The following is a 25,311-nucleotide window of genomic DNA, read 5'->3' as shown; positions in this document are numbered from 1 at the left end:
ACCGTCATGACTGGCTGGCTCTAAAAAAAATTGATGTACCTTGACTGGTTTTCACACAGGTGTGGTTTCCAGCAATGTGTCTGACACTTCTTTGGAACACGAGTATTTCATCTAAGAAAACAGCCCCTCTGCAGCTTATTGTGATCCTTGGAGTATTGACATATTGGGGATGTTTCCAGTAAGGTGTTTTTTCATTGCAAAGCATTTTGAAGATAAATGAGTAGAAATGAAACAGTTCATGCTGTAGACAGAGGATAAGCATGTTTTGATTATCCAGGTTCAGTATTGTCGCTGGCACTGCTTGTTGGCATTGGCACAGCCCTCTGAGAAAGGACAGGGCTGCCCCAGGGGGATGGAAAGCTCATCTCCAGCTGGACTGTGGGCAGTGGGGTGGGCTTCTCTCAGTCCTCAGTGTGAATTCCTTTCAGTGTTGCCTTCTAATGTTTATAATTATTGAGCTAAAATGGGAAGTGCCTTCTGTTCCTCATTAGTTCTGCTGTGGTTTTTTATCCATCAGCTCCATATTCATTGAGGTGCTCATTAGCAAAGGCTTGTTTAGCTAGGTAGGGCTTCAGGGTGATCCCAAAGTTACTGCTGTCTTTTAAATGGAACTAAAATAAGGCCAGGGAAGTTATCTTTTGGTTATGGTCACAGTTTCCTTGCACGTATCTTTGTTTCCAGTTACTAAACTTCCAAGGCAACTCTGAGAAAGATGTTTTGCTGTCTCAGTTCCTCATCTGTAAAGGAGGTTATACAGGTGACCTCCTTTCTTTTGTGGTGTTTTTGGTTCTTGTTATGTGGCTTAATAATCAGGGGATTATGATGGCATTCTGAAGAAGCTGCTGCATCCCCTGGCAGCCAGGAAATGTAGGTACAGTCACAGTCCCTGTCAGAGTAGATGAAGTTCCTGGAGCCAACATGATGGGAGGACTTGCTCTTTCTAAAGAAGGATTGACCATGGGGTTTGAGAACATCTTACTTTGTGAAGCAGTGACCAAGAAATAGCAGGGATTGATTGCCATGGATGAATGCCGCTGCAAGAAAACATGGGTTTTTTTGCATGCAAGTATCTTTTGTAACCTGTATGTTTCTAGATCACTCTTCCAACTTCCTGCTATGGAACTGATAAGTGTTTCCTCAAAGACACTGGTCTTGAAAACACCAGGCCTTATACTGTATGTATATTCTCATTGTGGGGTTTAGTTTGGGGTTGGGGATTGTGGCTTTTTTTGGTTGGTTGGTTGGTTTTTTTCTTTTCCAAAATAGAATGTCATTTTCCATTTCCATTGTCCAAAATGTCATTTTTTTCTGTTTCTGGAAGGAGTGTTTCCCTTCCAGTTTTGTTTTATAGGCAATTTTTTCCTTGTTCTTTCTACAGGCAGTAATGTTTTTCCATGTGTATAATGGGCAACAGACATGTAGCTGCCACCCTCCCCCCCAAAGTGAAATAAAGTCTAATTCTCTGGGACTTCATTAATTATAAAAATAAATCTGTATTATTTTCATTAGCTGTTAGGGTCTAATATCCAGAATTTAATTAAAGCTAATTGAATTCTCCCTTTTTTTCTTATTTAAAAGAGATCATAAACAACATTATCACGCATGAAAAGTGAGTGTTGTGCTGTTTCAAATGATTCTGAGGGATTGTCCCCATTTACTTCTACTAGTTATTACCTTACTGAAATCAAAAAAATCAAAATGGTTCTCAAGAAAGGTTCTGGTGTGGCTGAACTTAGTGCTGAGCTAAACTAATAAATGAAAATAAAGGTGACTCTTCCTGCAGCAAACAGCAGTCATGTTTATCTTCATGGTCATTAAAGGTAAAAATTCCAATTAGTTAAAATACAAAATGTGACCTTTTCAACTCAGAATGTTCTAAACTAGTGGGAAATTGCCCAATCCAAAGCCCTACCACAAGGGAGTTTTTTTACAGTAGGATAACAAATTGTTCCCAGGCCCAGCTCTTACCTGGCAGTTAAAACACAGCACGGCCCTGCTTGCTGAGTTAGTGTGGGGAGAGAAAAACCCCACTGTTTCTTGGTACAGCATTTCAGCTCTTGGCTGTGCCTGTTTCTGCTGCATTGCCAAGGGAAAGTCCCCAGTGGAATTGTGCCATTGTAGGTTCTGGGAAGAGGGATAGTGAACTGCAGTGCCAGAGGGTTGCTGAGGACCAATAGCAACAGGCACACTGTTTCCAGGGTGGGAAGTAGCTGGGAGAAGGCTCATGGTGCTTCAAGTTAAAAGGAATCAGAGTTGTCCCTGCTCTGAGGAAAGAAGAAATTGCATCTGTGCAGAGCACCTGCTTAGTCTGACTAGAGAGAGGTGGTGTACTGGGACCAGTTTGGGTTACCTCCTGTTCCAGGGGCCCTTTAGTCCTGACAGCTGGCCTGGAGGGCCTTTGGAAAGGCTTCACCCGTGGCTGACCCGCTGTTCTGGACTCTTGGTGGTCTTTACATCATTACACCTAACATTAATAACTAGGAGATAATCCCTTCCCAGCCTGTGAGACTGCTCTGCCTTCTTGTTGCTGTGTTACCACTTAATGACACATTAGGAAGACAGTGAAAGAAGATTCTGTGTTTTTTAGTTATGGTCAACATCAGAATACCTTGTAAATCCTGTTTTCAGGTGTCTGACCTAGTCAGCTGAGCAGGTCCTTTGGTGCCAGATATGTGTGTGCCATGGCTGAGTGTTGGGTCACAGAACATCTCCCCTCCAGGAGAAGTGAGGCCAAGGCAAATATGAAATAGCACTGTGGTTTCAAATGCAGAAGTTAAGAATGTGAAAACTGGACATGAGTCAAAGCAATCCATCTTCCCAAGTGCTGATTTGAAAGCTTGGAAACAAATTACCATTTCTTTTTCAATAATGCTTGGTTGTTACTTCTGTTTCTGAGGCAGGTTGAACTTCTTGCATGCATTCTCTTTAAAGGTTAAGCACAGCTGCTTGTGTGTTTGTTATTAATAAATGGTCTGCTGGGTAGGGGATTGATTTGGAGAAATTTGAGGGGAAAAATTTGCTGGTTGCTGGAAAGAGTTGATTGGAGCATTTGCAATTCCTATAAGCACTCTGTAATTCATATTTGTCCTCTTTTGACTATTTATGAGTTGTAAATAATCTAGTTCCCCCCCCAACTTAAGCAAACAAATGTCTTTGGGTTTGAAAGGGGTTTTTTTTTCTGTTCATTTGTTTGACCTAAAGATTGAAGTCGCTTGGTTACATTTGGAAATAAAGGGAGAAATGTTTGGTAGAAGTAGTACAAATTTTTAGGTTCATCTTCATGTACTGTCCTAATTCTTTGGATCTTTTGAACTGGTAGAATGTTTTTATTAACTTAATGATTTAAACAAGACTTCTGGGTGGAAAATATCTGTGGTTAATGGAGATTGTAAAGGGCACAATGGGAAAAAAACCCCTGTAAAATAGGACTGAAAGGACACTTGCAGTTCTTAACCATATGTTTGTGTTAAAATCAGGACACAATTGACTTGAGAGAAAAGGAAAAAAAAAAGCAACCAACGACCTCGTGTGAGCCAAGTAAAGATGTTTTTCTGGGCTTATGCCATTTGTGGCTGCAGGAACTAAATTCTCCTTGGGAGGAAGTGTTAGTAAAGCTGTGCAAATACCCTTCTCTGCGAGCTACTGCCGGCTCCAGGTCTGCCAACAGATGGCCCCAGTGCCTTTCCTGCTCGCGTGGTTTTCCCAGCTCCGGTAAACTCTGTCAGGGAGGGAGAGCAAACCCGTGGCTTTATTGTGTTGTCACTACACATGAGCCTTGTTATGAGCTTAAAACGTCCTTTGCTTTGTTTCTTCCGAACGGACGATTCTGCATTCTGCAGTAGTTCTCTGCCTCTTCAGGAGCTGGATGTAATCCTTCATTGATAATGAGATTCCAAAATAAATACTTCCCAGTGAATTGGTAACGTTAGCATTTTTCTACCTGCTGTCTGTCGTGTTCTCTCTTTCCAAACAAGGAGTGTCTCCATTTACCTTTCCACTCTGCTGTGCTACAGACTGCACAGACACACTCCCAGGGTCCCTCCTCACATCCTCTGCCTGTGGCTCCCTATTGGAGACTCGTGATTTCCTGCTGGCATTGCTGGATGGAGTAATCTAGAGGAACTAAATGGACTAAGTTGATCCCAGTAGTAGTCAAAGTGCAGTTTCATGAAGCATCTTGGAATCAGTAATTCCATACTAATAGCTGTGGTCTCTTCTGCTTTCTTGTGGAGGAAAGACATATGGGATAGACATATTTGGAGCTGAGACTTGCACCTACCAGGTCCTTACTCTTTGTTGTTTAGAGTTTAGCAAAGCACTTATTGACTTTTAAATGTTAGTGATTACATCGACTGTGAGAGAAGAGGTCAGTGTAAAAAAAAAACCAAAACCAAAACACTTCTCCCCACCCCTTCCCTGGGGGGAAAAAAAACCCCAAAACAACCTCCAAAAAAAACTGAACTGGCCAATGTTAAAAAAAAAATGCACTTTTTCCTTTACTTTTGGATGCTGTCAGCACTGGTGTCCAGCCCAGCAGCATTTCCTTTGATAAAACTGCAGCGCTGTCTCACAAATCAGCGTTCAGGACTGATCTGGGAAGCTGTGGTGCTGCCTAATGCCCACACAGATTATTAGCTGTGCTTCCTGCTTTAAAGGAGTACTCCTGAAATGTCAAACCCTTGCTGTACATGTTTGCAAACTGAACTTTAAATGATAAGCTCAGATCTCGCTCATTATAGATAATTGTAGCTTCTCTCTGTTGGAAAAGATCTTAATGCTGAGCAGTGTCTTGGCTGCCTCTGAGTAGCTCCTCAGATTTGATGCATGTCTGTTCCCTTGCAGCCATGAGGAATATGCTGCTCTTAAAATTCTTGAATTGCTTTGAAAGGTAACATTTTGCTGGGACATCTAGGTTGGGAATAAAATGCATGAAATTTATCTCTGATGTGTTAATTTGCTTGATGGTTGTAAAGCCAGAGATTGTCAGCGGTTTTTTGGTGAATTTTGAGTTTACAGTCGTTGCCTACTGGATTTATTTCTCCTGAGCAGCCTGTCTTAATATTCTCTCTAACTAAAGAGTAAAGATTAAGGCTATTTTGTTTTTTTTGCGGTGTTCCTCGATAACAAAAAAAAATTGGATTAAGTTTATTTTTGTTGTATTTAAAGTTTAATTTAATATTCTCTCAGCTTTTCTTTCTAAGGCATGCTGTGAGTAACAGGAATTCCTTGACTTTCCACTACCACTGTCTCTTTGACTTGCTTTTTCCACCTGCTCTTAAGATGGCCTGTGCTGCAGAGATTTCTGTGCCTCAGCTTCCACAGGAGCCTCCTCCTTACCTTTTTATAGCTGCATCTGGATGTGCTCCAATCTTACTACCAACTTTCTCTCTTGTACTTTGCTTTTCAGAGTGTCAAAACCTCTGATTCACAAATTCTGCTCTTTTGCTTCCTTTGCTTTGTCTCTGCTTTGCCTCTCTCCATAATCCACCCTTTCCAACACACGTCTCCTTGCTTATAGTAAAAACTGAATACAGCTTCTTTCAAAAAGCAGATTTAAACTATTTTGGTAAAATAACTGTCAGAGAAAGTATTGATGAGATTCAACATGGGTAGTAATTGCAGTGTTAAATAAAACTCTTTTCCTTTTGACTTTGTGGAAAAAACAATTTCTAGAAGCTTGTCAGGCTTATTAATTTATTTCACCTATGTTTTCAGCCAGTTATTTAGATTAGCTTGAAAAAAAAAATCCAGTCTGAAGGATAAGGAAATTCTCAATAAATGTTCCTGTCTTTAATCCTTGCAGTTGACTCTAGTGGGCAGATTGCAATCAGCACAAACTTTTCCCTTTGTTTGGGGTTAAATCTGTTCTATGCATTGTTTTTATCTAGGAATATGTATTTGTGCTAAATGTGTTGGTGCTTCCAAATGAACAGTAATGATAAACTGTGATCTCCAAACCAGTTGAGCTTTTGTTGCCCCTGACAGTTATCTACATGGAAGGCTTATATCATTGCATTCTTATTGCAACTACATTTAGATTTTGACATCTCTTAAATTTCTGTTGCTTTTGTGTATCTTCTTCATTAGTTTTTCACAACTATGTTTTTTTCCCTATGTAGGGTGACTTAGCAGCTGTGGAACAGCTGCTGACAAGTGGGGCAGACCCCAATGTCAAAGATAATGCTGGCTGGACACCACTGGTGAGTACTGAAGTCCTCTTTTTCTGTCATCTGTCTTCTAATCAGATTTCACTTTATCCCTCCTTTCCTCGCCCATAGTTTAGTTCCCTTTACACAGAGAATTTTGCAAAGTGAAGAAGTGATGATAAACAAGGTTAAAAGAATTCATAGCAACTACTGACCTGCCCAGATCTCACTCTCCTCTGCTGGGGTGTAGGGCAGGCCACGAAATCATTCAGCCTGCGAATTCTGCAAGTGCAGAAGATAAAACCACAATAGCTAGAAAACGATCAATTGCAAACAATGTTTATATTTTACGGGTTCTTAATGCCCTCAGTGTTTTGGAAACATGTCAAGTAGTGGAATGAAAAAATTGCTCACTGGGAATTGCAGAAAACAAACAAAAAGTTCTTTTCAACCATGACTTCTTCCTCTCCTGAAGAACACTCCTGACAGTCTCTAATCTGGAAGGCTTTGTTCCTTGCGGTCTAATTTGCACACAGCTGGCCTTTGTTCAGCTCCTCTCAGTGCTTTTTGTCAGTGCTGGGTTCCCAGGTTAGTTCCTGTCAGGAATGTCACGCACCATCCTGGCATATCATCTCCCCCGACCCCCTCCTGAGTGTTGGAAAGTGAATTAACCGCCTGGCAGGAGTCCTTGCCGTGAGCCCTGTGTCACCTGTCCTCTCCCCTGGCTGTGCCCCCAGCACGAGGCGTGTAGCCACGGCCACGGGGCGGTGGTGGAGCTGCTGCTGCGGCACCGGGCGCTGGTGAACACCACGGGCTACCAGAACGACTCCCCGCTCCACGACGCCGCCAGGAACGGCCACGTGCACATCGCGGAGCTGCTGCTCGCCCACGGCGCCGCCCGGGACGCAGTGTGAGTACGCGGGAATGTCGGGAATGTCGGGGGCTGCGGCAGCAGCCACGGCTACAGCCTCCAGAGCCACAGCTACAACCTCGAGAGTGCACGTTGAGTAAACGGGGAGCAAAGCCAGTAATAAATGTGATTTGTTTGGAGTGAGGGGGTGGGTGTTAAATGTACCCTCTGCTATGCTTGAAGCCTCCTTTTCCAGGCAGGTGTTTCCTTTCCACTTTCCTTTGTCCTAGACTTTCCTGAGGACTCCTGAGTCACAGAGAGCTGGAGTACTGGAGACTGTACTAGGAAAGCAACAACATATGCCCACCCTAATCTTACACTTTCCTGTTGGCATCTTGTTACAGCAACTGTCGGCTTGAAGATGCTGAGCTAGATGAATTTTGAACTGCTACAGCTGTTTTTTGTCTCTCTGCTTTTACTACACTACTTGCTAGCAGAAGGCATTTTGGTCCAGTCTCCCCTATTTTCACAAATGACATAAACACAGGCTGAGATTTGAGAAGTGTTTCTTTTTTTTTTTTTTTTTTTGTTCTGGATCAAAGCACTAATCCTTGATACACTTTTTAATTAAAAAAAAAAAAACTTAGAGTTTTTTTCAGTTGAGTCTTCTATACAGTTACACCTTCTGAAGATTTTGGCATTTGTGTAGAGGAGATGTTAAGGAATCTTTTAGTCTATGAATAACCCTGCAGCCTATTAGTATTTCAGACACTAAATGTAATTTTAGGTGGTGTATTGTTTTTGTGCCAGGACCTGTGTGTAAATTTGAGTCCAATGCAAGTTGTCAATAGGTGTGTGTATGTAGTAACACAGCAGGATGAAGTCTTGCATGACACAGGTTTCCTTGGCAGCTGCATAAAGAAGCATAAATAAGTTCAGCTTAATCACTTGAATTCTTAATATTTGCTCTTGAAGCCTACAGAATTAAGGTGCTCGGTGGGAAAGCGTAGGGTTTTCATAAAGTCCCAATCTTGAAGATATTAGAGTTTAAAAAAAACAGCAAGAAAAAACCAAAACAAAACCACAAACTCTCAAGACTTAAGCATGAAAAAGTAAAACTAGGATCAATTGTTCATCTTTGCTTTGTTCTTAAACAACAAGGACTAGCACATTACAAATTGACAGCTTCAGAAACTCATTTTTCAAGACACTTTTTGGCTATCAGGAACTGGTTGTGTCACACTTATCACTTGTCTGTCTGGCATTTGAAAGCCTGGCACAGCCACCAGCTCTGATGGAAGGTTTGACAGGACCTGAGCACTGGGAGGTTTGCACAGCTGAGACTCCAAATGCCAGCAGTGGACTCTGCAGGTCTCTCATTAGCCTTGGTCTCTGCTGCATGTGTTCACACAAACAGAGGTGAAGCTGAACCTCTTTCAACTCATTCTACATGAGCAAACATGGCTTTCTGTTGAAACAGAAGCTTTTTAATCAGGGAAGGAGAGATGTATGTAAACTTCTAACTCTGCCTTAACTTTTTACTGAATGTAGATGATGTTCAGTTAAAATCCTTTTGAGAACAAATTTTAGCTGCTGTTAATCTTTGTGTGATTTGTCTGACAAAAGCAGCCCTGGGTTCTTTGACTAAAATTCAGTCTTGTATGTCCCTCCTGGATTAATTGAGGCTTCCAGTACTTCTTTTCTGGCTGAAATGCTACTGTGTGTGTTGCTATTGCATTGATGTTGGAAAGGGATTGGGCTTTTCCCCCTCCCTGTTTTTACAGAAAGCATTAGAGCCACACAGTAAGGGATGTACAAGCAAAGTGTTCAGACTTGAATAGTGAGACTCTGCTGACCTCTTCTAAACACTATCAAGAAACAGTAGAAACAAGAACAGTGTTTCTGAGACTTCTAAGAATGTCTAGTTCCTCCCTTCCTTCCTGTGCCCCACTAGCTTTCAGCAATGAAAAGTGCTGTGATCTTTCCCTGGATCATGACTGTGCAAATCTTGCTGTGTGTTTTTTCTACCACTGCCTCTGGTAGTTGTACTCCTAAATGAGCAGTGGTTGGATTTGTCTGGGTAAGTGGATTTGAACCTTCTTTAATAGAGAAGGTTTAATTTACTCTTTTTTTTTTTTCCTAGTGGATACAAGTACCCTTAGAATGAAGTCACATCTGACAAGAAGTTTGTTTTTCTTCTGTGACTTCTTTCCTGGGTCCCTGAAACCTGCAGAGCAGAATTTTAAAAACAGGAGGCAAAACCAGGCTGAGCGCTCAAGATGGTGCAATTATAGTTCTTTTCATTATGACTAGTTATAGTTGGCTTCTTGGTACCTAATGCAGATCTGCTCACCTTCCCAATGTTATTTTAGCATCTTTACAGTAGAAATTGAGGAGTAACGAGTAGATCTTGCATCTCTTCTCAAGGGTTTGTTTTTTTGAGGAACATACCCGAGACCTCCCTTAATTTTAGAGGTGTGCAGTGCATGAGCTAAGACTATGCCAAGCCAATTTTTCCAGATCAAAAAATTTGTCTCATTTGAGTTTGCTTTTTTATTATTTTTTTTTTTTAGAGTATGAAACTCCTTCTAGTCCTTTTGTGGGGGCTCTTCAGGCTCTCAATGAACTACCTTTCAGCCCAGGAAAGGGCCCTCCTTAATGTGATGGGATAAAGTGATTCTTCATTACCTCACAGGAGAGCGGGGAGGAAAGTTTGATTAGTTCACCCTGGTTGCTTAAAAGTCGTTCCCTTTAGCAAAGCTCAGTAAAATGTGACCATGATAAATGTGTTCAAATGTTACTGGGGACACTATGAAATATATGGCGTGAAACCTCACAAAAGTGACTGATGTCTTGCTGCTGTTTTGACAGTAGAATTAACTCAGTTTTGTGTCTTAATGTCCCTTGTGTGTTGGAGAGTTAATCTACTGGAATAAAAACAGAGCTTGTGTTGAATAGCCTGCTTAGAGCAGTAGTTTTGAAATTTAGAATGACACTCAACTGTGCCAGAGGAAATATGTTTTTAAAGATGTGCAGTATTTACTGACTGGAGGCCCAAAGGCAGGTAGGACCCACTGGTCTGTACAGGGATGTAGGATATATCTGGAAGGAAATACAGCCGCTTCCTAAGGGACCCTAACTGGTGTGGTGTGCAGGGATAACCCTCTCCAGGGAGCTGAGACTTTGCAGTTCCAGATTTAGCTCATCAGGTTCACAGGCCCATCAAGCACATCTCATTCTGAGCACCTTTCAGGCTGTTTTTCTCCTCACGTGTTAACACGTAGTGCTTTGAGAATCAACTGTATATAAGATGAAGCAGCCACACACCTTTTGGGCCAAGCGAGTACAGGTGAGGGCTTCCTCTCCTGCCAGAAAGCAATCCTGGGATTTCCGTATTCCTTGGCAAAAAAATTTCTTTTGAGATCTCTAAGATTTAATAGTTGTGGCACTCCATTTGCCATTGAAATTTTCACTGACTGGGAAAGATATGAACTACAAATGAAAAATATTATGTGGACCACTGGACCTATTAATTGTCCTACTGGTCTTGTTAATTTTTTTAAGTTAATCTCCTACACATAGCTAATTTTTATTTTTATGGCTTTTTTCAATGTACTTGAATTCTGCCTTTTTTTCCTTGCTTCACAGCAAGCCAAGTGATTTGAAAAATTAGATCTGTGCATTTGCAATTTCACAGCACTTCCTAAATGCTCTCCCTCAAATGGGCTGCCTTTCCAGCTCTTCATGCACAATAAGTTCAGCATTAGTAAAAATTGTAGCAGTGCTCCATTTCTTTTTAGGTGTTGGCTGTCTTTGAGTAGTTGTGAGTCTGATTCTGAACAAACCTCCAGAAATGCTTAGGGATAGACCATGGTCATCAATTATGAATGAATGGCACAGGGACAAAACCTCTTCTAACCTGCAGTTAGTTCAGGAGGCATTAGGCCTGTGACACTGACATCATTTTGTCTGCTCTTTCTAAGACAAGAGAGTGCAGGTCTTTGCTGTCTCAGTGCAAGACAGTATGTTTAACTTCCTGCTGACAGCAGGTTAATTAAAACCCTGGCTCTGTTTGGGTATCTCATATGGTTTTTCTGGCTGCGCAGATTAAGTTTTCTTCCTTCTGTCAGGTTCAAAAAAGGTTTCTATTTACCGTATTCTCCAATCCAGGTGCTGCCTGGAGAGCCCTGACCTAGTCCTGTTTCCACATGGGAGTTAGTGGTTACTGCACTGAGACCTGCTTGCTGGACTTCCATTCAATACTGAACTCCTTTGTGGGGCTGGAGTGAAACTTGTCTCGTGCTCAGCTGTGGAACCAGAGGTAGCTTCTGGTATCAAAATGGAGCATCTTAAAACTCCTGATTACAAAGTATTATGTAGTTATTGTTTGCTTACATCAGAAGTTGTGCAAGATTGGGGCTTCGAAACCATTAACAGGCATGTCTCCATATTTATCTCCTCTGATGACTTCTTTGCTGAAAGTTTAATGAAACATTTAGAAGGTAGCTGTAAAGTTTTGTTTTGGCTGTAGCAATAACCTCTGTTGTCTTCATACCTAATACTTCAGCAGTGTTGTGCCATAAACTGAATCCTATTTCTAAAGCTTTCTATAAGAAGTTCTTTGATGTGTCAGTCCTTAAGATATCATCTGTCATCTCCTGTAAAGTCATACTCAGAAGATTACTCGGAGTTGCTCTTCACTGGGCTCGTCTCTGCTCTCAGCACAGCCATCCTGCTCTTTGATTGGGATTTGTTCGAGCTGTGATAGCCCTCTACTGACTACTCAGTACCTTGATGACTGACTAATAGGAGGCTGCTTGCATCAAAGGGTACATCTGACTCTTGAATGTTTAAAACAACTTTCAAAAAGCCCACTTGCATTCTGGTAGAAAGAATTATGCCTTGGAGACCTTGTATTCCAGTTTAAGCACCACAGGCAATTATTTCTCCCTTGTAGAAACAATTGTGTCTTCCCTCTGAGTGTGGAACTCCTCCTATGCACTGGGCTCATTCCCAGCGAGCCCAGGTCTGCAATAGGAGCACTCATAGTTACTGATATTTCTAAAAACACTGTGTGTTAGGGTGGACCTAATGGGCATGTCTAATTTTGCTTTGCAAACTGGATCAGAATTAATTTTGTACTCTAAACAGGGTGGACGATTTCCCTTGTTCAGCTGGGCTGGATAAAGACAGATGTGAGCACATTTTTGTCAAAAACTTGTTTCCCACTCCTGTGCCTTCCTGGTGGTGTTGTGCTTGCATAGGACTGGTCCTTGATCCTGATGATAGGGTTAAAAATAGTATAAATTCCTCATATATTAAAAGCAGTTCCTCAAGCTCCTGCCCTGGTAAGTGTGGCAGAGGCTGGGCATGGGCTCCTTCTCATGGTGATTGCTGACTTTTTGGATGGGGAGTGGGTGCCTAACTGAAAAGTACAAATATGAATTTCATCCTTTTTCTTTGAAAAGGAGGAGTAAATTACAACAGTAACCTCCTTGAAATCTGTTGTTAGGATGTCCTCCTCGTCTTGGTTTTTATTTTGTAAACCCTATTTTCTCCTGTTTCAGCTACATTTTCTCTCTTTCCTTAAGCTCAACAATCTACATTGTTGCAAATATTCGAAACTCTTAAATCATCCCTTGTGCTGGTGTTCCTTTTTCAGACCTCAGCTCCCAAGTTTGTCAGAATTTAGCTATGCCACCTTACCACCCTGTAAATAGCCATTGATTCGTCAATGCTGCATAATGATGGGATAGCATTTCACAACACTATTACAAATTCATTAAGAAGCAACTGAAATGAGCTTAAAAGTGTAGGAAAAAAATTTAAGTGAATACAGAGGGAGGAGCTGGACCTCTTATTGTACAGTTTAATTGGCAAAAAATGTTCTGTGTTTAACTGTGATGCTCTGTATATTTATCTATGGTAAACATTCATGAGGTTTTTTTCCAACAGTCAAGGATCTTACTGTGCCTTTGGAGGGAAAAACACTCCCAAACCTCTCCTACTGACACACAGTGATTTCCTCCCTCTTAGTTCCCAGTGGAAGGTCAGCCATCTAGTCTAAAGGTGATTTTTAGTGGATGTGATGATATATCTATTCCCCCCCTGCATGCATTGTTCAAAGGAACTCTATCCTGCAGCAGTTTGAGTGGAATATGGCCCTTATTTAAGGAAAGGGCAAGAGCTACCCTGATGATGCATGACAAAGCAGGAACAGCATGACAATATTTAATGGGCTGCAACTCCCAGGACCGGGCAGAGATTTAACCAATTATCTTTTAGTCTGCAGAGCTGGTATTATGCCTGCACTCTGCTCATTAGTGGCACAGAAGAGCTTGGGAATGTTGTAGAATACCATCCCAGACCCTTCTGTGGGGGATTCTTGTGGACTGTTGTTTTCCCAAGGGGCTGTGTTAGTGAGCACTGCTCTGTCAGGAGCACAGGAAGGTGCTGAGGTCGGACACATCTGTCAGCTTTGTGCTGGCCAAAGCCCCCTAGTTAAGTCAGAGTGGAGACTTAATGACTTGAGCTTCTCTTTGGGCTGGATTGGGTTGTGGCATTATGTGGAATTCCCTGTAATGCTTCCTAGATTTCTGCTCTGCACAGGAATGTGTGGCTGAGAGCAGCTCTTCAAAGCTGCAGTGGTGTTTTGACCCCTTTAAATGTTTCATTGTCTGATGACTAAGCTTGCCGGGTTTCAGACACTGAGTCAGGGCTTTGTTCTCAGTGACAAGCTTCCCCTTCATAACGAGCTCTTATTATGCCTTTTGAGAGCAGAGCTATGTGAGGTGGGGAGAAGAGGATCAGCTGGAATAGCCATTATTCCCACAAAGGGCAAAGCAAGCAGAGTATTTCCCCAGAGTGCTGGCAGAGGATTCTGTTTGCTAATGGCAATTATACCTGTTCTGCAGTTTCAAGCTTTCCCTCCCCCCTCTGCTGTCCTGCAGCTGAAAAGTTGTGTGAAGAGGAGAGGAGAGAGAAGCCATGGCTGTGCTTGGGGTGTTTATAGCAAATCACATCTGTCTGAGGAATGCTCAAAGAGGAAATGGCTCTTGAAGCACATCTAATAACTGTGAGGTGCCACATACGATCAATAGTTCTCAGCAAAATTGGCAAACCCACTAAAATCAGAATGAATTGGCTGCAGTGTGTTCTGTGGAACAGCACACTGGGGGAAAATGAGATGCATACTCAAATCCTGGAAGTGTGAGGGAGCCAGGGTTCCCAATCAGGAAGCAGAGAGCTTTTCCCATAAAAGCACAGCCACATCAGCTCCGAGGTTTAATACAGCGCGTGGAATCTTCTGACATGTCATTTATGGCAAATGGATAAGCCAAAAGTACATTCCTTGGTTATATGACTGCAATGAAAGATTAAAGCTGAATTTTCTGGGTCTTGCAAATGATATCAAAGTGCATCTTGAAACAGTTTAACAAGGACTGTGGTTTATTTAACCGAACGTTCTGCTCTGAACATCCCTTACTCCTCAGCTGAATGCAACAGCTTGTAATTCAGTATCCATCTGTCTTGGATGCAATTCTTACTTGAAGCTTTGTGCTTTTAGCTGAAATTACATATTAATAAGAAAGTGGGAGGGAAAGCTACCCAGCTAATGCGCCCAGTTAGTTAAGAATCAAGTCACATTTTATTTACTTAAACCCATCTGTGCTTGTTTTGCCAGTAATATATTTGGTCTGCGGCCTGTGGACTATGCAGAAAGTGAAAAGATGAAGTCTGTGCTAATGTTGCCAGTGAAGAATGAATCACTTTCGCTTAACCAACCCTCCGAGGTAAATGTCTGTGGGGGTTTTTGTTGTTGTTGTTGTTGTTTTTTTTGCTTTTTCAGAAAACCCCTGTAAGTTTAACCTGTAAATATTGAAGACTTGGACATAATTACAGTACATCACCTACTTTACAGAGAGATTTTAAAACTGGGAAACTAACCTGGACAGTATTTCTAGAATGTATGTGGAACACATACAAACCATGAAATTCTGTGTTACAGCTTTATCTGGGAAAACAAAGGATGTTTCTTGTAATGTGGATTTATTACAGGAGAATGAATGCTGTGTTACTCCTCAACTATTGTTGCTTGAACTTGGCTGTTGATGTTTTTTTTCTTCATATTTAAATTTGTTCTACTTACCAAACTGTCTGAAAGCAGCAGCAGTTTTTGCTCCAGGTGCTTTTTGTGTGCATTTAAAAGGCTGCTTCAGTATAATCCTTTGTCCAACAGTGAAGATATCAGCAGTTGAAAACAGCTTTTGGAGCTTTTGTGGGGTTTGGTTTTTTCCCCCCTCTTTTTGTCAAAGACTTCTCAGGACTTATAACCAAAATCAGGCTATTCAGACCTAACAAGTTCCAGCATTATGAAATGCTTTGGGCTTCCTGATGACTGAGGATTAAACTGACCTGGCTGATAGAAGCAGTCCTAGTTTACTGCAGGATATACAGCTTGGTCTGATCCCTCCTCATTGAGGCTATAAGGTCCCCATTGGCCAAAAGTCAACTGTTGCAGTTGAATGAGCAAGGATTTGGCTGTTCCTTCCCCAGGTAGCAAATGTTAAGATGCAGCTCTTCTGTTGCAAACAAACCCCTTGGTGTTTGCATTTGCTGTGGGATGAGTGTGTGCCCATGGATGGCTCCGAGCTCACATGGATGATTTGATCTGAGACCTGGGGCTGTAGGGTAACAGCATCTCAGAGGTGTGTCTGTGCCATGGAATTTGGGAGTATTTATAAAAATCCAGGAGCTGAAGTGTCACATCCTTGTCAGCATAAAACTTGAGCAAGCAGCACCTCTTATTTGCATTAGTAGTATCCACATAAAAAACCCACTTAAGCATTCATTGCTTACAGGGCAAAGTATTAGGGACTTTTACTAGAAGTAAATGCAGATGTTAATTATATAGATTACTCAACAGTGTATCTGTTGGTAATACCCTGTTCACTAGGCTTGCCACGAATTGTGTTTCAAAATGCCTATTCTTTTTAAATAGAGCTGTCTAGTAAGTTAGTTGCTTTATGTTCCCAAACATTTTCTGTTTCCTGCAGGCACTGAGCCCCAATCAGCCTAGAAATGGCCCACTTGGTTTACTGGGGAGCAGTCTTAGTGCAGAGCAGCAGAAGTTGCTGAACAAATTAGCAGCAGTTCTGAAGGCTCGAAGATGTACTGAATTTAACAGTGAAGGTATGTAAATGTCTCTGTCCAAATATAAGTAACTACAGTTCTGCACCTTATCCTTCAATAAGGATTGAAGGGGTTTTTTATTGTTCCTGGTAAGAGGAGCTTCTGAAATCCCTGGATTGTAGCTGTGGTACAATGATGCATGTAAACACAAATAAAGCCTGTCTGGTTATCGAGGCAGGAGGCTTCGAGGGGAGCCACAGTTTGGCAGCATATTGTCTGTTATTTAAAGTCCCTAAGTCTCCTCAGAGACCTCTTCTCTTTACACTTCTTTTACCAGCTTTAAGGTCTCTGTCCATATGAGACATCCTGTAAAGTTTGTGCCTTCCAGTGAGTCTTGGGCAGATGGTGCCTTTAGAAAGAGTGTGTCATTGCCCAAGAGTTGGCACGTGTCTTCTGACATTGCTTCAAGTTTTGTGCCTCATTAAGATTGATGAAGCCAATTATGGACCTTGGGTTGTTTTTTTTTTTTTTCTCCCCCTATGAGGAGGGGAACATTGCCTTAAACCCTCCTATTAGATTTTCTTTGGAGTGCTGCTTGTGAACAAAATGCTAAGGCAATTTTCCCTTACCATCTTTCACATTCAGATTGCTACTCCAAAATTTTGAGTTGAGTTCTGTTAGCTTTGCATTAAAGCAGTGAGATCCCATAGTAAGATTCCTGTCAGAGTTATATTTAACTTTAAAAGGATTGAGAAAAAATACTGTCCTATAAACCTCATCTGAAGATTTAAGTGTTAGCTTGGAACTATAAAACCATGACTTCCCTTTTTCACAGCCAGTATAAGTTGAAACCCACAAAATTTCTAATAGCTCTTCTACTAACTCTTATCATAGTCTCAAAAATCACATACTTGTGCTGGAAAGAGTGGTTGATAAATTATTATAGTCTGTTTATTCTTTAAATGGTGATTGATTGCTTTTCAGCCAGGCATGGTTCTGATTTTTATGTGCTTTTAGTTCTACTGATGTAATTTTTCTCCTAGTAACTCATCTTGTTATCCCTGATGTTCCAATGCCAAGTACTGTCAAATGCATGATGGCTGTTCTGACTGGATGTTGGGTCCTCAAGTTTGAATGTAAGTATTAAATAGGTGGGATTATTTGGGGTTTTTAACCAGAAATTTTAGATGGGATTCCAGAAAAAAAATTTTCTCAACAACTGCTCTAATGTCAATACTATCTTAACATAAAGTGTGAGGGTTGTGGTTTGTATGTTGGTTTTTTTTTTTAAATCTCCTGAATGACAAGAAATTTAATTAGTATATCTACTACTTTCTTGTTAAATGAACACATTTTGTCATTAGATGTGTTGGGTAGGTCATGGCCTGACTATCAGTGGGGAGGGAATTTCTTCACTACTGTATTAAAACGGATTTGAAGATTATGGAAAATATCCTGGGAGAGAGGGGAGGATTTTATTGAATTCTAGGATTTCTTGTCAGCAGTTGCCATTAGAACTGATAGGAAACTTTAGCTTGCTTGGGGTGCAGCTCAAAGGCTGTTGGAATAAAGCTTTTATTTACATATAAGCTGAGACTGTTGAAAGTTTTAACTTTTAACCCAAGTTGCAGGTCGTTCTGATGTCATCTTTCATGCAATCTGTAGCTAGTTTTTATAAAGTGCATGCTTTTTTATACAGCTGTTCTGTGGACTTAGGCCCCAATTCTGCTTTTTATTCATTCTCTCTGATGTAGTTCTTAGTATCTGCTCTCACAGTAGTTGCAAAAGCCGTCTTCTTCCCCTTGACCTTTATGGCTAAGTCCCTTTAGCTAATAAGTACACTACAAATGAGTTAATTATCCATGGAAAACTCACAGGCAAATTTCATTCCAGTTTTCTACTGTGTGACTAAACATCAGAATATGAGGACTCCTTAATGGTCTAAATTTTCCAGCCACTAATGTTTATGAAGGCACTGTTCAAAGCCCCAGAAGCTGCATACTAGTTTTTGAACTAAAGCACATCATCAGCTTGAACACTGGACTTAGAGTGTTCATTTGGCTTCCAGATACTTTGTTCCATGCTTTTTTTTTTTTTTTTAAAGGATCTGTTGAATTAGTGTCCCTTTAAATGCTTTCTGCAACTCCTATGGTGGCTTTTGTGGCCTTACAGGCATTTGCAGAAGGGAAACACCCTGTTGCCTCTGTGTTCTTACAACTAGGAGTAGCTTCTCGTTGAATGTGTAACAGAGAAACACTGTTTATGTTCCAGCAAGCAGATGGATTTCATAACCTCCAGACATTTTGTTGTTAAGCTGAAGGGAGGTGGTTTCCTCTTTGGATGTAGGGATGCAGCAGGAAGCTTGGAAAGCCTAGAAGTGGTGTTTGGGTCGTGTGATTGGAAAGGGTGTGTTCAGGTGCTCTGGAACAATAAATAACCTGTTTAACTAAGACTGAATAACCTGTTTCTGTGGTGAGTCACTTTGCAGGTTCTTAGCTTCACTCAGTTGAGAAGGTCTGCACACATTCTATCATATATGCTAGAGTGGCTTTCCTTTATTTCATTTTATTGACTTGCTAGTCAGATGCTTAGAAAAATTGAGTGGTAGAGGAAGATGTAATTAGTGAGACCTCACTTCGAGTCTTTGCGGAAGAACTTTTACACTTAAAAGTGATTTGAAAAGAAAAAAAAATAAGTGAAATAGTCTGAGGGTTATTCAGGGAATATTTTTATGTTTTTTTGTTTGCAGCTGAGTTTTATTTGATGTTGTTAGTACTGATTAGTACAATCCTGACTGCTAATGCTCCCAGCTTAGTAAGCAACATACTACTTAAAAGCGAGTGATTCTCCTCCCTAGTGGGGAATGTTAGTAATAACTCATGGGGTCTGATGCAGCTAAGTGCCTATAATTAACAGCACCACTCCATCTGTTCCCACCAGTCTGTTATCAGTCTTCTTCAGAGTCATTACAAGTTAAAGATTGTTATAACAAATAATGGGACTCCTGCTGATGGAACATTTGTCTAGGAAAAAGAGGTCTTTGCCTTTCTCTTCCATGATTTCTCTCCTAATTTATTGTGGCTTTTTTGACTTCTCTTTGGATAAGTTTCCTTAAATGTGATGCAAATAAACTTCCAAAAGTATGTGCATATTCTGGTTATGTAATAAATTCAAGAAGCTGTTATGGTTCACTGTTCTAAAGTGAACTCATGTTGAAAAACTTCACTAAAATGTTTGAAAAAACAAAGCTCAGTGAGGCACTTAATGAAGTGCTGACTATGCATAAGTGAGTATTTGAAATTTTTTTTAGCACAAGGTAAGCTGCACTTGACTTTTATTTCTAAAGTTATATTTATAGCCTAAACATTATACCACTTTCTACAAAAAAAATCACAAAAGAGTATTGCAAAAACAGTATTTCATTTGAGAGTCTCTTCTGTTAACTCTTCTGTTAGAGGAGGCTAAACTCTGTTTCTCTAATAAAAAGCAACATCCTTCTCTTGAATGATTCTCTGGTGCTTGTATTTACACGTGTCCCTACCCACAGACACAGCATCCATTTCTGTTGGCAGAGAGGTAATGTGGAATTTTCCAGCAGAGTTTGCACCAAGTGTAAGGCCTCTAACTATTAAAGAGCCAGGATTTAAGTACATATCTTCAGTTTTGGGATTCCCTTTTGTCTTCAGGTGGAGGATTAGGATCAAAGGATGTCACCACTGAGCAATGTTAGCTCTTCACAGAAGAAGAATTTCCCCTTACCAGTTGCAGTTCCATCTTTTCCATATCTAATACGCTGTCAGCAGTATATCCACTTCCAAGCAGCATAGAATTCAATTGAGACAGTGTTGTCACTGTGCTCCTTGCCCTTGGCCATATCTTTCACTGGTTTCATTATTTTATTGCCTTCATTATTTCTGGGATGGTAATAGGGCACGAAGTGGCATATCATTATCCTTCTGCAAGTAGGCTGAGACAAAGATTCAAGTATCACTGTGTTTCCTCTGTGCTTTATGGAGAACGCAGAAGAGCGTAATTAAAACCAGCAGAAGTCTTTAATAGCTTTTCAGCTTGTTTTTTCCTTAAACTTATTGTCATCTGTTAAAGCAGGGAATGAAAAATGATCTCAGTAACGATATGCATTGAAACAAGCTTGTGTCAGTCTTTGCAGCCAAGTGTCTGGCAGAATTCTAAGCATCTGATTGCTCATTCCTTCCTCTGCTTTGCTTACCTGGAGCAGCAGCAATGATTCAGCTCTGATCATTATAAGAATGCAAAAAACCCTGCTTTTCCTGTAAGGACTTGAACAACAGGGAGTTGACTGGAAGGGCTGAGGAACTGCATGACTGACATTTCAAGGTGAAAACATCTTTCTGAATTTCTTGGAGCAATATGCCCATCCTTGTTTAGGCTCTTAGACCAGAGAAGTGCAAAGCTGTCTGAGCTGACTCCTTCTCAGGCCTGACTGTCTCCCTTCCATGCATAAACATCTTTTAGATACCAGGCTGATCCTCAGCAAAGCCCTCCCTCCTTAAAACAGCTCAAAACTTCTGATCACTGGAGTTTCATGCTTGTTCATTTAAAAGCATGTGGTGAGTTCCAGAGGATGAGCACTCCCCTTGGAATTTACCCTGACCTTAGGAATGGCTACCTCCAGTCACTTTGATCAGTCTGGAAGACAGCTGTGGCAAACAGTGTTTTTTCCAAAGAAGGTGGGACACTTGGGGCTTCAAGTGAGAGAATGATTTTCATATCACATGCTCCTAGCTTCTGGGAATTGATGTTTCAGGACTCCCTAAGCATCTGCTCCATCAGGTTTAATAAATATCATCTGGATTAACTTGTTAACTACTACTCTTAAGCAGATTCACTTCAGTCTCTGCAGCATCTTGTCATTTCCACGTGATGAGAAAACAGACTGCTCTTGTTTCTTGTTCTGTACCTCCATGAAAATCTGTGAGACTAAAGTTACTTCATAGGCATAGAAGAGACAATATAAACATTCTTTTCTGTGCTGTAGCAGAGGCCAGTAATGCTGTTTATGAAAGCAAATTGAAGCTAGCCATGCCAAATTCCCCTAAGGCTTTCTCTCAGTCCAGAATTCTTCCTTTTCTAGGAAAAAAACCCCACCAAGTTTTACTCAATCTGCATGTAGGTTTTAAAACCCAGTGCAGACTGAGCTAAGGATGTTCCAGTTGCAGTCTCTACTAGATCTTGGATGTGTAGTATTTTATCTGCTTTGTTGCTGTCATGTGTTTCTAAATTACTTCTAGCCTTTCTAAGAGATTTTTGGGACTAACCTCTGCTCTTTGCTTTATTAATGCAAATCCAGCAAAACTCCACTAAGGCTAATTGAGTTACTGAGAGCTACCCCTGGGTATCTGTGGGTTATTAGAACTTGTTCTTGGCAACCAGGTTTTTTTGTACTTCATTTTCTTTAAATTGTTTTTGCTGATGCAGTTAGTTTCATTATAAACCAATAAGACTTACATGAATACGGATTACAGGGCTCTGATCTTAAATTTTGCAAATAATGATTTCTTTTATTTCTAGTACCAGTGGCTATAGTTGTATCAAAGGTCAATTAATGATACCATTAGAGTGGACACCCTGTTAACCTGCTTGCTCCTTAGATACTCAGAGGTGAGAAGGTAGGGGCAGCTGCTCAGTGAGGTAATAAGGATCAGTGTAAGCAGTGATGCTTTACTGATCTTCCTAATGAGGGGGGAAAAAATGAGCAGTGCTCTCCTTGCCAGGTGTGGTGGCATCAAGCTGAACACGGATGGATTGAGCTACAGCATTTTCCTGCAGTGCTTTTCAGGGGCTTTAATGAAGGCTTGGGCTTTGCTAGGATTTGGTGTTTATCTCTAAAAATTGCAAGTATGAAATCAGCTGTTTAAGAGGCTTTTAAACTTGTGATGCTCTGTATTTCTGGGGAAGAACTCTGCATGACCCCTCTGCACATTTGATCTTGCCCCAGACCGACCTTCTGTCAGGCAGGCTTTATCCATGAGTGCTTGCACACTGGAGCTGGGCACTGCACACAGCCCTGCTCCCTGTTTGAAATGCCACTTGCCTGGATACAAGTCTTGCCCTTTTGCGGGTGATTGCCCCAACTACCGATTAAACTACAGGGCCATTAACACGTAGTTGCAATAATCACCCTCTTTTCTTTAGGGAAGAGAACGTGGTAAATTAATAAACTTGATCAACCTCAAACTTAGAAAGTCCACAGCTCTTGCTGCCAATAGTATCAAGGAATAAATCAGAATTGGCTGAGACCCTGGGCAAGCTGAATGGTCTTATTTTATTTTGTAACAGAACAGACTAGCTTTTTAGCCAGGCTTGCCAGTAAAGAATGCACAGACTGTAAATCTGTGGAGGAAAACAACAGAACTGTGGTCTCTACCCCCTCCTAAATTTACAGGTGTCTTCTCAAAAGTAAGTTTGTGTTCCCCTTCATTTTCAGAGACCTTTTTTAAGGCTGCCCTTGTACTTCCAAAGTTTAGTCCTGTTCTGAAAATTTTTTTGCGTAACTGCTTAAATGTCCATCTCAATTTCAGAAGGGAGGTGGCATGGTATTGGTGGTGTCCTGACCCCTTTTTAATTAGGATGCTAGCAATTCTTTTTTTTTTCAGTCCATTCATTTGACCAGTGTCTTGGTATCAGATTGTCACTGTTGGCTTCTCAATAGAGTGCTGAACAAATGAGAGGATAATCTCTGGAGTTTTGGGAATCACTTTAACATGACTCCTGTTTGAAGTCAAAAGGCATTGTACTTTGTGTGTAAGGTCAAAAGAGCTTCTGGAAATGTCCCTGTAAAGGTAGCAGAATGATATAGCTGTGAGTAAAGCGTGGAATTTTATTTCCTTTTATATGTCCCTTTAATCAGGATGATACTCAGTCGGGTGAAGAGACTATTAAAAGGGAACTGTCATGTTATCCAGCCACTTATACACATTAGCAGCTTTAAAATTAATAATACCTACTCCAAGACCTGGGCTATATTGAATGGACTCAGCTTAGCACTCAGTTTTCACAGAAAATAAAATCCCTAACTGTAAAGAAAAATAAATGTTGGAATGGTCTGCAGCATGCCCTAATCTCCTGTTTGTATCCCTACTCCTAAGTGTGAAATTGAGATGTTATTGTTGTTAGCACAAGATCACCTTGTGGTGGCTCTGCCATCTCTTGGAAGAATGATAAAGCTGATACATTCCTGGTGATTCCAGATGACACCATAACACAACCAAAACTGGTTGTGCCCTCTTTGAGAACTTCACTTGGGCTGTTGCATCCAGTTGGAGTCACTGCATCCAAAAATGGTAATGCAGAATCAGTGATTTAGAAGCAAGCAACCTGACAAATTTTGTGTGGAAAGGGGGGGAAAAGAACAGGAGAATAAGAACCTTTTGTTTAGACAAATGCATAATGAATTAGGTAGAAACACAACTTGAGCCCTATGTTGTTTTATCTCAAATAAGAGAACAGGGGCATATTTCCCTTTTATTTCTTTTTGTCTTATGAGATATAACTCCTTTAATTATTTAATACAAAATCTGTGGTATGTAGGAGTCCCTGAAGGGAAATGAACCACTTGGGAAGAAATCAGTCTGAACAACATTTGCAGTTAAAGGACATATGCTGGTCTCTATCACTGAAATCATTTTGCTTTCCTTCTTCCAGTTAGGAATCCTTCCTCCATGGATAGATATTCCTTCACTGGTGTAAACACCTTCCTCAGACAGTGGTTGCTACTGCATCAGTGTTCTGAGCATACAGGTAGATGTGGTTCTGGTGCCACAACGTGGCATTTGCCTCATTTCCTTGTGCCCCAAAGGCCCTCCTTTCCTGTTGCCATGTTCGTGTTGGCTCTTTCCAAGGGATCTTCTTGGTTCAGATGGGCTGTGCTGTTGATGGTGGGATTGCCATGAAGGGTGTTGAAGTCTGAAACACCAGCTCTTCTGAGCTTGAGGATTCCATTGACTTTCTTTTTTCTCACCTGTGTGTAGACAAAGTGTTAGAGGAGATGGCTTGAAATGCCTCTCTGATCACAACAGTTCCGAAAGGCAACTGTTCTTACCCATCAAATGTGACAAGATCCATGTGTCAGAGCAAGTTCTACATCTTGCATGAAAAATATGTTCAGTAATTGAAAATTTCCATCAGCAAAAAAAAAACATCTGGAGCCTGTTGCTCCACAAAGGGGTGGGTGTGTATGCCTAGCAGCGTTGCCTTTAACATTTATGGTAAAGGAAAACACCTGGGCATTGAAAACTATGTTCATGGCTTTTTATCCTATCTGGAATACATAGCTTTTGTGCCACAGATCTGTTAAGACACAGATCTGACCTGTTTCTAGCTGGTAAAAGCAAGTTAAAATCCATGAGAATGCTGATCATGCAGACACTGGCTAGGAATGGGCTGTTGACATGTTCCCAGTTTTTTAGGGGAATACATGCCAGCCTGATGGTTCTCGTAGACACAGTGAGAACAGGACACAGGTAGATGAGTCTTTCTTGCTCTCTTGGAGGATTGTCTTTATGTGTGACAAGGAACTTTGAGGATTCAGGTTCCTTGGAGGGCCTGGCAGTGGGAAGTGGACTGACATGTGTGTGCAAAACAGATATCACTGGTTTTGCATTCTCCAACACAGGCATTCCCCTAACACTAGTCACTTCCCTGACAATTTAGTTTTTTCAGGCAAGTAGCAGTACAAAAAGACATTGCAGTCTTTTGTATTCATTCAGTCTTTTATTACTTTTGTATCACATTTGCTTCATTTACTGATGCTGGTACTGGATGCTCAATTTGTGATGTACTTATTGTATAAAAACCTCATCTCTGTAGTGAAAGTCCTTGAAATTGAGCTTTTGATGGCAGATTGAAATAAAACATGTTCTTAATGAATGGACAGTTCTGTTCTCAAGACTAGATGAGACTGTTTTTCCTTTATTGTGACTGGCACCCATTAATATCTGTATTTTCTTGGAAGAAAAGAATAACAGTGTAAGTTAGAGGCACATTGACAGAGGAAGTCTCATTGAATTGTGGTGATTTAAAATAAATAAATAAAATGTGAAATAGCTTTTAGATTTATTTTTGAGCTACGAGTACTTGAAATTAAGTTATCAGTATTCATTGCTGTTATCAATAATGAATATGGAAGTTGCTTTTCCAGAAAAT

At 40.9% G+C, this 25,311-nt stretch overlaps 1 protein-coding gene across 1 annotated transcript in view; it reads left to right on the top strand.

Annotated features, from left to right (window-relative positions):
* BARD1 (BRCA1 associated RING domain 1) overlaps window positions 1-25,311 on the top strand; it is a 41,754-nt gene that overhangs the window by 12,931 nt on the left and 3,512 nt on the right. The window contains exons 5-9 of the mRNA XM_018071578.2: window positions 6,120-6,200; window positions 6,884-7,056; window positions 14,681-14,789; window positions 16,053-16,188; window positions 17,172-17,264. Of these exons, the coding sequence (XP_017927067.2) occupies window positions 6,120-6,200; window positions 6,884-7,056; window positions 14,681-14,789; window positions 16,053-16,188; window positions 17,172-17,264 (592 nt within the window). The remainder of the gene's footprint in view (window positions 1-6,119; window positions 6,201-6,883; window positions 7,057-14,680; window positions 14,790-16,052; window positions 16,189-17,171; window positions 17,265-25,311) is intronic.

The sequence above is a fragment of the Manacus vitellinus genome, unplaced genomic scaffold, assembly GCF_001715985.3.
Source record: "Manacus vitellinus isolate BGI_N305 unplaced genomic scaffold, ASM171598v3 scaffold_20_pilon, whole genome shotgun sequence".
In the NCBI taxonomy this organism is placed as follows: domain Eukaryota; kingdom Metazoa; phylum Chordata; class Aves; order Passeriformes; family Pipridae; genus Manacus; species Manacus vitellinus.
This window is presented reverse-complemented; position numbering and strand designations above follow the sequence as displayed.